At 37.5% G+C, this 14599-nt stretch overlaps 1 protein-coding gene across 6 annotated transcripts in view; it reads right to left on the bottom strand.

Annotated features, from left to right (window-relative positions):
- APBA2 (amyloid beta precursor protein binding family A member 2) overlaps positions 1-14599 on the bottom strand; it is a 122708-nt gene that overhangs the window by 1737 nt on the left and 106372 nt on the right. For all 6 annotated transcript variants that reach the window (XM_074837995.1, XM_074837998.1, XM_074837993.1 and 3 more), the window contains 5 exons: positions 12406-12591; positions 10294-10473; positions 8371-8583; positions 7506-7625; positions 1058-1198 (listed from right to left, as the gene is read on the bottom strand). In XM_074837995.1, coding sequence (XP_074694096.1) covers positions 1058-1198; positions 7506-7625; positions 8371-8583; positions 10294-10473; positions 12406-12591 — 840 coding nt within the window. The remainder of the gene's footprint in view (positions 1-1057; positions 1199-7505; positions 7626-8370; positions 8584-10293; positions 10474-12405; positions 12592-14599) is intronic.

The following is a 14599-nucleotide window of genomic DNA, read 5'->3' as shown; positions in this document are numbered from 1 at the left end:
AACACAAAACTTGGGCTTTATCACCTGGTATTTAAATGCCAGTCAAGAGTTTGGCGAAACAGCTTCTCTCATGGTATTTAAGTTCTTTCTACAAGGAGTACTGTGGTAAGTGTCAGAGAGATTTTACAGACTAACAGGATTAAAGGCATCAGGTAAGCAGAGTTGTATTAGAACTGTAGTAACAGCTGCAAGTACCTATCAGACAATGCAAAAGGAAGGAAGGTAAACTTTACTAACTGATAATACAGGCCCTCACCAGCCATATGCTGCCTTGATATCTTGGTCTCTTCATGCTGAAAAAAATACTGCCCTTATACTGCCCTCATATGTTCATACTGCCCTCATATGTTTAGTAAGATGTTACACAGCAAAGAGGTACCATAGAGGCATGGAGGTTCTATTGAAATCTACAGCTTTGTTCATGCCAGCGTGTACGTGCTCTGTATTATTTTTCAAGTATCATTTTTCATGGGAAAACAAGTTATCCTTGATTTTTGGCAAAGAAACTAGTGGAAGATCTGGCCAGGGTTGTGTATGATATTATAACTGAATTCAGAAGGGATTTTAATAAACTGGAGGATCTTGTTCATTCAATGCTAATTTCTCTAAAAGTACCAGAGAGAGATGTCTTAACTTATTACCAAGGTAAGTTGGAAACGTTCAGTGGAAATGAAATTTTAAAAATACGTATCAATTTCAATCTCTCAGCCCTTTGAATAATAATTTATTTCTATGGCAGATGCTGTAGTGATAAACCAAGAGACATTTTCATAGTTAACATGCTTGAGCAATTTCTTCTCTTAATTGATTGGTTTCATTCAAACATTAGGTTGAAGGTCCAGAATCATGCCAGGAAATCTTGAAAATGAGTGGCAAAGTCCAGTGAGTGTGCATGTAATTGTTCAAAAAATGTTCTGTTAATTGTTTGTTATTAGGGCTCAATTCCAAATTACTGAGGTGGTGGTTTTAATACTGTGTTAAGACACTCTTTTCAACTGAAACATATATTTTTTCAACAGTTTTAATTCCTTGATAAAGTATTTCATTGTTTTCTTACCTCTCCCACTGAATTAGACAATGCTTGTACTATCTTCTCATGAGCAGTAGCAACAACACTTTGTCCGTTGATCTCAATAATACGATGTCCTACTCTTACCCCTCCCCTCTCAGCTATTCCACCTCGCATCAAGCTGCAAATCTGCCAAGAGAAAGCAAAGTTTATTAATGTTTAGAAATGTCATAATGTAGCAGTTACTAGAATTTAATACATAATAATAAGTGGTGACACTGTAAGGATTCCAGAAGATACTTGTGGAAAGTATTAAGCAATACTGTGAGTTTTTAAATGTTGGTTTTGGGTTTTTTTCAAAATTTCTGCAAATTAAAAATTTTTATTTTCATTCTCATGGGCTGGAAACATATAAATACCTAACACAGTGATACAGGTAGCAGCCATGCAAAAGTGGAGTTAGGGGGAAGAGAGAAGTTTTATGTACTGTCAGGATAGGAGAAGAAAGTGATTTTTAAATATTTCTGACTGTGGCACCTGGACTCTTTCTGCAAACTACCACATTATTGTTTCTGAATAATGGGGTATATAAAAAGTGCTTAAAGTAAAAATTAATCTGCAACAGCAGTTTTTTTCACATACATGGAAAAAACTGACACAAAGCTTAATCCTTAACCCTGCACAAATGTTGGTTTATGCTGAAGGAAAGGATGATGCCATACAGATGTTCTATATTGAAAGCTGGCAATCTGTCAAAAGGGTCACAGAGGTTTAAGGAAAGATCTATCTTAAAGAAGAAATTTTTTATGCTGAGGGTGGTAAGACACTGGAACAGGTTGCCCAGAGAAGTTGTGGAGGTTCCATCCCTTGTACGCAAGGTCAGGTTGGACGGGGCTTTGAGCAACCTGGTCTCGTGGATGATGTCCCTTCCTGTGGCAGGGAGGTTGGACTAGATGATCTTTGAAGGTTTTCCACCTAAACCGTTCTGTGAGTCTGTGAAATGTGCAAATTCTGCTTCTTTTTACAGGCTGTTCTAAGCATAGTGAAGTATGACAGCATTTCCTGTGCCTCTGCAGGTTGGAAAAGGGCACTCTGATCTCCAGAGCCACTACTTTTCTCCATGTTTTACAGTGCTGCTGGCCATAGGGAGCTTAGGATGAAGACAGCAAGTCAGGCCACTATTTCAAGTGGCAGCTGTAGGTACCTGTAAAGAACTAGGCACAAGTTTTGACTTTTATGCCTCCTACAATAGAGGAGTAAATCTACAAGAAGAGTTACATTCACCAGGTGTAGTACCAGCAGATGCTGATATTTAAAAAGTATTCTGAGGTAGCAACATGCATGGTGTACAGGCAGAAAAAAAATATCTCAATCCAGTATGGAGAATTTAAAAGAATGTTTCTTCCTCAGCAACAGTATCTGTGCTGTGACAGGGCCCTCCCTAACAGCTGTATGTTAGATAGAAATTGTTGGTAAATTACCTCAGAAGACTAAAGTCATGCAGCACATAAGGCAGATAATGTATAGCTTCACTCTCTGGAACTGAGCAGAGTTTAGCAGAGCTGAGATTTACCTTCTGTTTACTGAGAAAAACCTGTTCTTGGAGGAAAAGAAATGAGTGCTAGAGCATCCAATGATGGCTGTTTCTGCAGTTACTGTCAATGGTTAAAATCACATGCCAAGAATTATTACTTGCTGAGATCTGGTATTTTGCTCAGAGCTAAATAGAAGTATGGTAGGATGTGGCTTGTGTCCCAGTGAGTTTGTAATCTAATTCAGAAACATAGCATGTGGGGGAGATGGCTGAGCTGGCATATACTGAAGGTGAGATGTTGTCTGTGGTTGACCAGAATCTTTTCTGTATGACTGACACTAGCAGTTTCCTTTAAATTCCTCTTCACAAATAACGATGCTATAAAAAATGAAATCCCTTCTTACTTGAAGTTCAGGTTGTCTAATACAGGGAGTGAAAAAAGTATAGTAGTTGTTTATAAAAGGCCTTTCTCAGCCTTCTGAAAAAAACCTTTCTCCTGAAATGAGACATCTTCCACCACATTATCGTTAGTGGCTGAGTTTTACCTACTGTGTTTCATAATGTATTTCTGATGGACTTTTGTGGATAAGGCACCATCAGGACCCTTCACAGAATTGTGTCTTGAATTTCAGTCACATACAATGTATTGTTTTGCAGGTAGTCTACCTTCTAATCATATAGCTGACAAGATAAGCTGTACTACATAGATCTTCTCTTTTATAGAAAGCTTCTCAATTCAACTCACTGTTAGAGTAACAGTTTGCTCCTTGCTGTTGGGGATTGCATGCAGTAATCTGAAAGGACAAAAAAGCAAAATGTGCCAAAAGAAACCCTGTAAATGTATTTTTCACAGTCTAAAAGGAAATATAGAGGCAGCAGAGCCAGCAGAAATAAAAGCTTTCAGAGCAAATGGAAATGTGACCTTTCACCCCACTGCCATAATGGAAAAGATAATGGCTTGCATATCTATCCAGAGCACCTTTCATTGTATGGCTCTCAAAGCACTTTTAATACCATCAGTGAATTTCTTCTTTCTAAAAGCCTCAGACATAGGACGTGGGGTCTTATTGTCATTCAAGAATGTGATCCCTCTCCAGGGAAGGGGTCAGCTTCCTTTTTGTGAGCATTAACTATTTTAATGAGGTAGAAAGAGAAACAGACACAGAGCCCAAGTGGCTCTGCCTAGCCTCACAGATCCTGTTAAAGTAGAGACAGAGTGCAGATGTAAAGAAATATATGTACTTAAAGCACACGTGTACATGGCTCCTATATTTGCAAGTGGCTGACTCAAAGCAGCCTTAAGACGTTTGTCTCCAGCCAGTGGAGCTATGGCAGATTAGGCTAACAAGTTTAAGATGAGCAGTACCTCTAAGTAAATATGATTGTACTCCACCAAGATTGTTTAGCCTGCTATATTTGTTGAACATGAACAGCTGTAATATTAAATAAAGCATGTTGGATCTGGATCTTCATCTAAGCAAGAGCCTATACTCTATTTAGTGTGTAAACTGAAGAGAAAAAGGAAAAATAAAAGGTGTAAAGCATACTGCTTCAGTCCATTCAGCTGTTACAGATTCTGCAATATCCTAGAGAAGCTGCAGTACATCAGATGTGAAACTTCAGTAGCTTCACAGTCAGTTTTATTGCAACTGCCCATTGTGTAGCAAAATATTAAGGATAGAACAGTGCAAGGCAAATTAGCTGTTTATTCCATGTAAATGTCTTAAATATAACCTATTAAACCAGGTTTCTCCTCATCTCACTCCTATATTAGTCTATTTAAACCCTGTATATTTTTTCCCCAGACAGTTTAAATAAATATAAGCAAAGGCAAGGAAGGAGGAATGAACTGTCCTGTCTGTTAAGTTTTACCTAGTTTTACTGTATTTTTAGATAGAATTGTGCTAGGCTAGGAATGGGGTACATACACTTCTCAGGCAAAGCGTCTGAGCTCTGAGATCTAGACTGAGAAGTGGTGTATTATCAGCAGTAAAAATATAACTGGTAATACACAGATTTTTCATAATATAGGGAACAAGATAATGATGTGATATGAGAAGACCACTTGTATTTAAATACCATCATTTTAAAAGAAGTGTAGCATAATGATTTTCAGGAGCTGGCTGATAGGACACCTTATGTTCACCTCCCCATTACACAACATTCATACTTGTTTCACAGGTATGCACAATATTTCCTTTTTTTCTTAATGTTTTACAGTTCAAATGTTAGATTCCTTTTGTAAATATGCAATAAAACTACAGCAGTAGCTTTCAAGAGCCATGAAGAATATTTGCAACATTAAGGCAAGAAGAATTTTGCAAAATTAACACTCTGGTTTATGCTGTTGTGCTGTTCCCTGACTAAAGTAGCGGTCTATGAAGCACAACCTCAGGCTTTGCATTAATTAAATTACACAGAATACACAAAGAAAGCAGTTACCTGCAACAGCCCAGTCTCTGCATCTTCCTGATACCCTATGCAAGCAAAACCCAGCTGAGATAGTACTTTTGTATGTCCAGGTTGTTTATGGGCTATTCAGTAATACAATAGCTGTACATCCTGCACAGATGAGATAGGCAGGGTGAAAAGGAACCATGGTGAAACTGCTATCAGAAGAGGCACAGAAATAAGTACCAGCTGCAGGCATAGTGAGGTAATGGTATAGCAGTAGGAGACATTTAATTATACCTGTTCTGGCAAGCTATTTATTTTTTCACTGTGCTAACGCTGAGCCAACAAAGAATAAGGATACTATTTCTGAATCCAGTCATAATTTGTAACAATTGTTGGCAATTACAAAACGACTTTTTAAAAGTTCTGTGTCAAACTACCAGAGAGATGTACTTTGCAGAGTCATATTTTCAGATGTTAAGTGAAGTAAGGGAGTTTATCTGAGGAAGGATTTACAGGCCCAGAAGCTTATCTATATAGCAGCCGAACAAAAGATGTTAATCTCTCCTTTTTGTCTGTTGGCTTTCATATTCAAACACAGACTCTTCATAAATGAAATGTATTACACAGGGGTTTTTTTTGTTATCTGAGAAGGATTTTTATGCTGAATTTGGTAAACTTTATATAGGATGTCATCTAAATGTTGCTCATTTAACTGGAATAAATTATGACCATCCAGTTTGGTGAATATGACAAATGACCAGTAGATGGAGCGAGCATGCTATGGACGAAATCAACCACAGCCTGAAGAATTTACTAAACTAAGACTCCGATTTTGCAGGCGATGATTAGCTGGGACAAGATGAATAGATTGTCTCACAGACTCCGTAACTGCCTCTGTCCATGTGAGGACATGATATGGTGCTTCTAATCCACCTCGGACTGATTCTTTTCCCCCACCAATACTGTGACAGTCCTCCTAAAAGAGTTGATAAACACACCATAGTATTGCTTATCACTGCACCAGCTGAACATACTAGATTTACAAAGAATAGCAATTAGGAAATGAATCAATGCCTCATATAGTGTTATATGCTGTTCTCGGCACCCTCTGCGAGATCTTGTAAAAAACCAGATCCCATCCCTTTCATCCTTTTTGTACCAAGACTTGGGATTTGCTAACACAGAGTGAACTACCAACAATAACCATTCTCACTTAACATACACGTACACATAGATGAAAAGGGATTAAGCACAGGCAAAGGAGGACAGAAATACACCCCACACCTGATTTTTCTGTATTTTTTTACAGACCTCTCTACTCAAGTGTCAGAGCATTAATCCCAAACGTGACAAATACTTTAAACCTCTGCTTCTAAAGGATGTCAACCTGGGGTAGGTATCACTTCAGAGTGCTTCCAGCTGGACCAAGGCTTGCAGCAGTGTTCTTTATACCCGTCTCTGCTGTGACCACAACGTGATATGTGATCTTAGGTAGGAACACTTAAAACTTGCATACAATAATAACAGAGATGGTTAGCAGAGCTGAAAATCCACTAATGAGTTTGCTAAAGCACACCAAGACCCATAAACCATATCCTGCAGTTGCCTGCTACTCTTCCAAGGATGGCAAACAGAAATCTGGCAACTTCAATTGAGTTTCACAGAACAGGGGGCCAGAGCCCACAGTCCTTTGTGATGTGGTTTTCTGTGTGAGCAGCCTGATTTTTTTTTTTTCCTAGACTGGAAGAAGAGGAGATGATGATGGTCCTGCACTACAGACAGTCCCTAATGCTAGTATCAGCCCCTAGAAAGGCCAGGGGACTACCTAAGCTAGTTGTATCGGGAGTTTGCTTTGGAAAGGTATCAGAGAATGGCTTGGGAAGGAAGGACTACGTGAAGAAGACCCTGAGCTGCACTGCGTAAGTGTTACCTGACACATTCATGCTCCTGTTTGCTGCTTTTATTACAGGAAAACTGCAGCATGCAGAGAAGGTTACCTGGGCCACAACCTATACAATTACTTGTAGAGAGAAGTGTTTAGTTTTAAGCAGAGGAAGTCACAATTATGTTCCCTTGCCCACTAGCATGTGACCCAAATAAATTATGCACAGCAGAAGAAAAATTAAGTGTCTTAGTATGTGTGTGCTGAAATTTAAAAAAGAGAAACAGGATCAGAGCTAAGATTAGAATGTTATAATTGTAAAAACCTGTTTCAGCATAACTGTTTTCCTTGCAACTCTGGCACACTGATCACAGAGTTGTACATGATTTAGCTGATCTAGATACTGTACCAAACATTCTGGACTATAAACCTGTGGCTGTATTATGTAGAAAATCTCTTAAGAACAGCAGTACTTGTTCTCCTGGTGATGTCCATTTGCATTATATTATTCAGAGATGTGATTATAAGGTTTCGATTAATTAAGGGATCACAGTACAGAAAGTGGGCTCATGTGCAAGGATTTTTTCAGTACTTCAGTATGTTTCTTGAAAGAAAAGAAAAAGAAGAAAACCCATCCAAACAAAAACACCAACCTGAAACAATCACTGAACACAGAAACTTACAATTCCATTCTGTACACTGAAGCCCAGCTGGTATTTTAAGTCTGGCCGTTTTATGAGGACAGTAGTAACAGGAGGACAGCTGACAATGTTCAGTTTGACTTGTGTCTGATTCTTGAGACCCTGCAAGATATTCCAAAAGTTAGTATTTCTGAAATGGATCTTAATTTGCTCTTTTATTAGTGGTTTTCTACTTGCAAGAGCATAAAGCAGCTGATTTGAGAAAGAACAGCTAGAGTTAATAGAAATCTATTGTTAACTTAGGGATACATTTCTCCGTTTCATTTATTTCCTAAGCTATTTGGCCAAAGAAAACATATCAGAACGTTGCCTTTAATTACTATAGGAACTTCAAGAAAGTTTTCAAGAAAAAACAAAACTGACTACTGCTTGCCTTTTACCAGCATCTGGCTAATTAACCTCGTGCTGCTGCTGCTCTTGGTAAATCTGCACAGAGATTAGATTTAGTCTCAGTGATTAAAGATAATGCATTTTGAGATTCTATCGTGTCTGGGGAAACTTCATTAGTAGATTTTAATCCTCAGATTTTAATCTGGAGGCTGTGGGGAAGCCTGACACTTTGAAGATAGCTAAGTAACTTAATTTAGGCTAGTTTTTCAGACTGGCCTCATTTATTATAGTACAGTAACAAAGCTGCAGTCAAATTGCCCAGCCCTAAATTTCTGTACATTATAAGGTCTGAATATCTGTTTCTAATTCTACTTTTTGTTAATGACAGATTACTTTTTTTTTTTTTTCCCCAGCGATATGAAAAATTTTATCTGCTGGAAATCTACAAGGTCACTTGTCTGAAATTACATCTCTGCTGGCTTACAATCTACAGCATATAGTTGTAAGTTTGGGGTACCTTTATGATCCCTTGGCATGTTGCAAGAGGTAGGCCAACTAAACTGGTCCCATTAATGGACATAATTTGGTCTCCAATGCTTAGTTTTCCTGAACGGGCTGCAGGGCCTCCATTCATCATGTTAGCCAGGATAACGGTGGGTAGAATGGATCCCCATCCAGATTCCACAATCACTACCCCAAGAATTTCTCCCTTTTGTTTTTCTAGCTGGAGCTGCAATTAAAAAGGAAAAAAAAACCCACACATTTTTTTGCTTTGATTCATCTAAATTTGAGCACTAGCATCTCAGTTATTCTGAATAACACTTACAAATTACAAAAATAATTGTATTCTTTGCCATTAGGTAGTAGCATGACTTCAAAAATACTGTTAAAACCGTATAACACATACCTATTTCTTTTCAGGGGTATCCTCCACTTGTTTGTTGAAGGTCATATAGGTCCTTATAGTAAGCAAAAAACTAACACACTGGTTAACTCTACAGGAAGTGGTGGAACGGAATACCAAATGAATGAATACCAAAGAAGTTTTTGTCCTTCGTGGAACCTATCAGCTAGGGGAGACTGTAACATTTTGTGGTTAAAGCAATGCCTGGGACAGAGGCTGGAGTTCAGCTCTACTTCTGCCGTCGCTGCCCAGGTTGTCTCTTGATCTCAGCATTTGTCCATCCTTATTTTCAGGCAAGGATCTCTCCATTATTGTTGCTATTATTAACATTAATGAATATACTTGTGCCTGGCATGTTAATCTAAGATCCCTGATGTGCTGATATAATGTAAATGATGTCTGCTCCTCACATATGGTGATGTTAACTGTTCGGTAACCATAGCGTATCTAACTTTTACAGAAGAGAAGTAAGAGTTTAAGTAGAGAACACACTCTTTAACAAAATACTGGGAATTATTTTCTTTCATATGTGGAAGAAGAGGGACATCTGTACTTACAGGAATCATGAAGTATTTTGTCGTGCTTATATGCACATGAAAACACTTTATTGATACCTAGTGACTACAACATATAAAACTACACATCAAATCATAACCTTTCTATCTGTAGGTATAGGTGAAAAATGTCCTCTTCCCAGGAACATACATACTGTACAAAAGAACCTGTACTGCTAGAAGAAATTAATATAAGTCGGAAAGCTGTGACTGAAAGATTAAGCAATTTGCAGTTCATTTCAGAGTAAGATTGCTTTGGGACTCAGCATAGAAACTGTGACCTTTGCAACATGGGCCAAATCCTTATCACACTGCAGCAATAAAGCAGAAATAAAGCAACAGAGGAGAATCTGGGTGCAACTGCACTCGTCACATTCTGGTTTGGAATTTCCAGTATTACAGTGACTTTTGTATGAAATGTAAAATGTGAAATATATGGCTGTTCTACAGAAAGAATCTGTTACATCCAAAATCAAATGTAATTTGGGGCATTAAGGAAAATTCTTGCCTTTTCAGGCATTATGAGTATGAAACTGCATTTCACGTGGCAGTTTTGCTGGTGTTCTAATGGGAGAAGAGAAATTGGCCTGCTCAGTGCCATGGAATCCTGGACTCATTAAGTACTCTATTAAGTAAGAAATAACTTACTATGTGCATTAAAATGGATTGTCATCTTTCTTTCTGTATCAGTACATTGGTAAAACAAAAACACCTTACACTGTGTAATGTGAATAGCACAGAGTTTATCTGTCAGATGTAAATGTACTTTAGTACTGGTTTGATCAATGGAAGCATAAAGACCCTGAAAATGAAAAGAAGAAATTGTAAAACTTATAAAGCTGATTTCAGTGGCACAGTATTAATGAAGCAACACATCTTGTGATGTAAAGTCATCCTTAAAATGCCAAAAGATATTTCCATGAGAACTACATTCCTCTAAAAAAATTGATCAATCTGAAATGAAATTCCAAAACTAGTTTACCTCTTTGCAGTTTTCTGAATTGGAAAAGTGTATGAGATCATCATTGTACATCTCTTGGGTATTGATGATGTCACTGTATTCTTTCTGACTGAGATCCTCTGGGTTAATTCCATTGGCTCTTAAAAACTCTTGGTAAGCCACACTGAAGGCCTGACCAATTGATTGAGCTATCAGCTGTGCCTAGAATGTAGAACAAAACACAGCTCAGAGAAAGGACTGATCAACAGTTTACCACTGATACCATAAGAAAACAGAGAGATTGGATTTTAAGAGAGAGTCAAAATAAAGGATCCTGCAAAGCTGCTACATTAGTATGGCTATAAAGTCACTTTAAGGTCAGTTATACAGAAAGAGTCTGTTACATCCAAAATCAGATTGCAATCATCGTTTAAAAACCCTACTAATCTCCTTTCATCAGTACGTTGCAGTAGCAAGCAGCCATATGCTATTTATGTACTCGTTCCAATAAACACTGGAGAGTACTGGCTTTGTACCAGTATGGAATAGGGTTACAGAAGAGACTGTCACAAATCCTGCTTCTGATCACAGTATATTTGCAGGAGTGATGAGAGAACGGACGCTCTGCTTGCACATGCCTTCACAGACATGGATGCATTGATGATTTTAGATGTTGTGTCGCCTGCTGCTTCTCCACCTTGGTTTTATAGGACTGAAAACACTACTTCAGCAAAACCATCTGCTCTCCTATTAATGCCATGATACCTGTCTCATATTCCTAGCAAACTGGTAATAGTCCTGCTTACCCATTGCACATCTATAACAGCTATTCCCATTAACACCTTCTAGCCATGTCAGCGATGCTCTCAAGAATGCAGCCAGAGCCATGATTATACCTTGTTAATGTTAAGAAGAACTCTTCAAAATCCCCTGTGTCTTTATTAATTTTTGGAGCACTTATCTTTGCATGCATTTTGCTACAGTATGCAATAAAAGATGACTTCCCATTACAGTGGGCTGTACAGTGAATACAATTAATGAAACATTACAGTGACTGGTATTTGGATGTGTCAAATATATACACATTAGAAAGAAATCTACAGAAACCCACGATGCTGATAATACTAACAACTTTGCATAGTCAGCACACGGCAGAAGTCTATTATTACTGGACTGCCATAAAATTCACTGTCTTGTTCCACTAGATGGCAGTGGAACACAGAGAAACAGAGGTAGAGATAAGTAAAAGGAATTTGTAATCAACTTTTTCTACACTTGAAATGTATTTTATTTTCCTATTCTGAGCTTACTGCAGCTCACAGGAGAATGCCACACTGAGTTTTGTATATTTGTGGTTTTCAGGTACTGTATTCTGTCATCAGGGGATACAAGTAACTCCCAGTGATCTGAGGAGGAGTTAATTGTATCTTACTTAACTTTCTTAGCTCTATTGCTTTTATATAAAAATTCTAATTCATAATCTTTGCTAGGGATGAAAAAAAAAGAGAACTAAAAAATAAACATCTGAATGTGTTCTTAAACATCATAGGATCAAGTCACATGTTTGAGAGTACATATACCAACTACAGGTAAGTAAGCTGTAAGGGAATAAGGTCTGGGTAGAGGGCAACCTTGTGCCAGGCACACCAAGTTGGTAGATGTTCTTAGCAACTTTGCTTCAGTCTGAAAGAGGTCCAGAACAGTTCCAGCCAAGTGTCTGTAGGCCATATGTGTGTCATTATGTGCCAACTCACTGGACTACAGGATCCAATCCAGGATGAATGATCAGTTTTTGATATCCCATAAATTAATTTTGGCCACGAATGGCCATTGAATTCTAGACAACTTCATATAATTACTTACTAAAGCATTTGGGGAAGCATTGTTGAAAGAACACAAATGATTCTGTAACACGAGACAAACAGTGGATATCTTGGGACTGAGAAGGAGACATAAATTCATGACATGAACTTGTGGGGACAGAAAAGAGATATGGATATGGACAAACAACTGGCTAATATTTCCACAGATTACCTGTAGCTTCAATCAGAAAAAATTACTGACAACAAAAATTCATTCAAGAAATTAGATGTAATTTCAGAGATTCTCTAAATGACATAGGTTATTTAAATAAATTTAATTCCATTTACTTACATCCTCTGATTCAAAGACATGGCATATCATTTTGTACTGCTTCTTTCCTTCCTGGGCACCAGGTGTTGTTTCAATACAGTCTTGAGAAGCTGATCTTGGCATGCGTCGCCGCGCCATTAAAACCACAATGTTACCTATATCGGCAATATATGAGATTGTGCGCAGTGCATGATCCATCATTGTTTCCTACATAAAGCAAAAAGAAATAAAGTCATTCTTCATGCCTGCTGTTGTTCTACAAATGCTGTATCTTCCCTCTCATTGATGGCCTATTTGCTTGAGAATGACAAAAGCTACAGACACACTTTCTATGGCCCAGATCTGACATTCCCTACAGAGTCAATGGGCCTGAACACCAACTGAAGGCATAGTGGCTGTTCAAGAAATTGGCTTCAATGGAAGTGTTGCCTGAGCAAATACAACATGGTTGCTGCTGTAAAGCAATAATGAAGATCTATACTAATGTTTTGTGGACATTTTCATGCTGTTGGAAAATTATGTTTCCCTTTAGTATTCATTTTGCTGAATGAAGCAGATGCATTTCACAATGACAGAACAAGTTTTACGGAAGTCATACCTATATATATGAGAAGATGTTATAATTTCCCATTTTTCTTAATTATGTCCTATAATAACCATAATATCTAAGGTAACATTTTCTGATATACAGCAAAACAATACTTATTTCCTTTGTAAAGAGCTATGAAGGCAGTATTTCACCTCCTCTGTAGACAGAATTTTTAATACTTTTTTCTGGCTACCTACATATCTCAGATCAGTTTGGAGGGAAATGATCTAGTGACTGGGCTCACCATCAAAATCCTATTCTGGTCAATGTCATTAGGCTGCCAATTTGATTGTGCTAGGAGAACTCAACTCCAGAGCTGCTGCCTGTGAGAATGATTTTAAGTGGAAACCTGTCCAAGCTTCATCCTAATGAACATTTCTTACATAAGAACACATGAAGAGTACTAAATATAAAAAGCCTCTATCTCAAATCCCTGAGGCCTGCATCCTTTTAATTACTTTAGCCTTTTAAACTCTTATTTTACTTTCTGCTATTAGCAGGGAAATCCCAACCTACTACTTTCAAATGTTTTTCTCATGGGAATATATCATTATTCAGTGGCTTTGATTATGTATTGAGTTGCTTTGGACACGCAAAAACTGAGTACATATTTGTAGCCAGAAAAGAGTATGTTGTCACTAAACTTGTTTTATTTCAGATAATACTATTTCATCTTTTGTCTCCATCTCCAGTTCATGCTTCTATCAATTGTTTCTTATATAAAAGAGGGAAGAAGTCCCAGAAGGAAGAATCTTCAAGGACATTTTATAACAGTTTCTGTGCACCGCTAAGTATGAACGTGTAGTAAGTTTTATTACTTCTGAACTCAGCATTAAGTATGAATAAATTAATGTGGCTCAACAGCTAGCAGTCTCATTTTCATTAAAAGGTTTCTATATGTAAAATAATGTTATTTTAATAAAACAATTATGTGACATTGCTACAGTGATTATTTCAAAGGATTTTGATATATTTAGGACTGCAAAGACAAACAATGATATACTAGTTTACAGTGATGTTTTAGACAATTATTTGTATCTTCATACAGGTTTTATTCAAGCTACTGTATAAGCAACCTGATTTCTCCTTTTTTTTTATTTATAAAAATAAAAAAAAGCCACAACTTTTCTAAGTTCCCAGAAAGGTGTGTTGCTATGGAAGACGTTCCATAATGGTAAGAACCTTTTAGGTTTAAAATGAGAGTCTTGGGAATGCTCATGCAATCAAGTGATCTGATTGACTGTACTGATTGACTGTACTTCCTTTAAGTGCCTTGAAAAGAATCACTGTTACTGAAGTCTGTATAATTACAGAGGAAGAGAAATTCCTAGGGAAAAAAGATAATATAACTTATGTTAGTAATGCTTATCTGGCAGATATTTTGACAACTTAGACAAAATATCAGAAAAAGCCTCCTAGCTGTAAGGATCCACAGAAACCAGAAAACAATATTTTAAGGCAGTGATGATTTACAGTTTTTCCTGAGGAGATATTCAAGGACTGTATGTTGTTCTTCACTACATGACTGTGTTGTCCCTCCTCACCCCCCTACTGCCCACATATCACCATCTGATTTGAGGTGCTTGTCCTCTGAACTTGGAGTAATCAGCCTTTGCTTCTTCTCAG

This window comes from Strix aluco, chromosome 12, assembly GCF_031877795.1.
Source record: "Strix aluco isolate bStrAlu1 chromosome 12, bStrAlu1.hap1, whole genome shotgun sequence".
Taxonomy (NCBI): domain Eukaryota; kingdom Metazoa; phylum Chordata; class Aves; order Strigiformes; family Strigidae; genus Strix; species Strix aluco.
The sequence above is the reverse complement of the archived record's forward strand: the minus strand, read 5'-3'. Positions and strand labels throughout refer to the sequence as shown.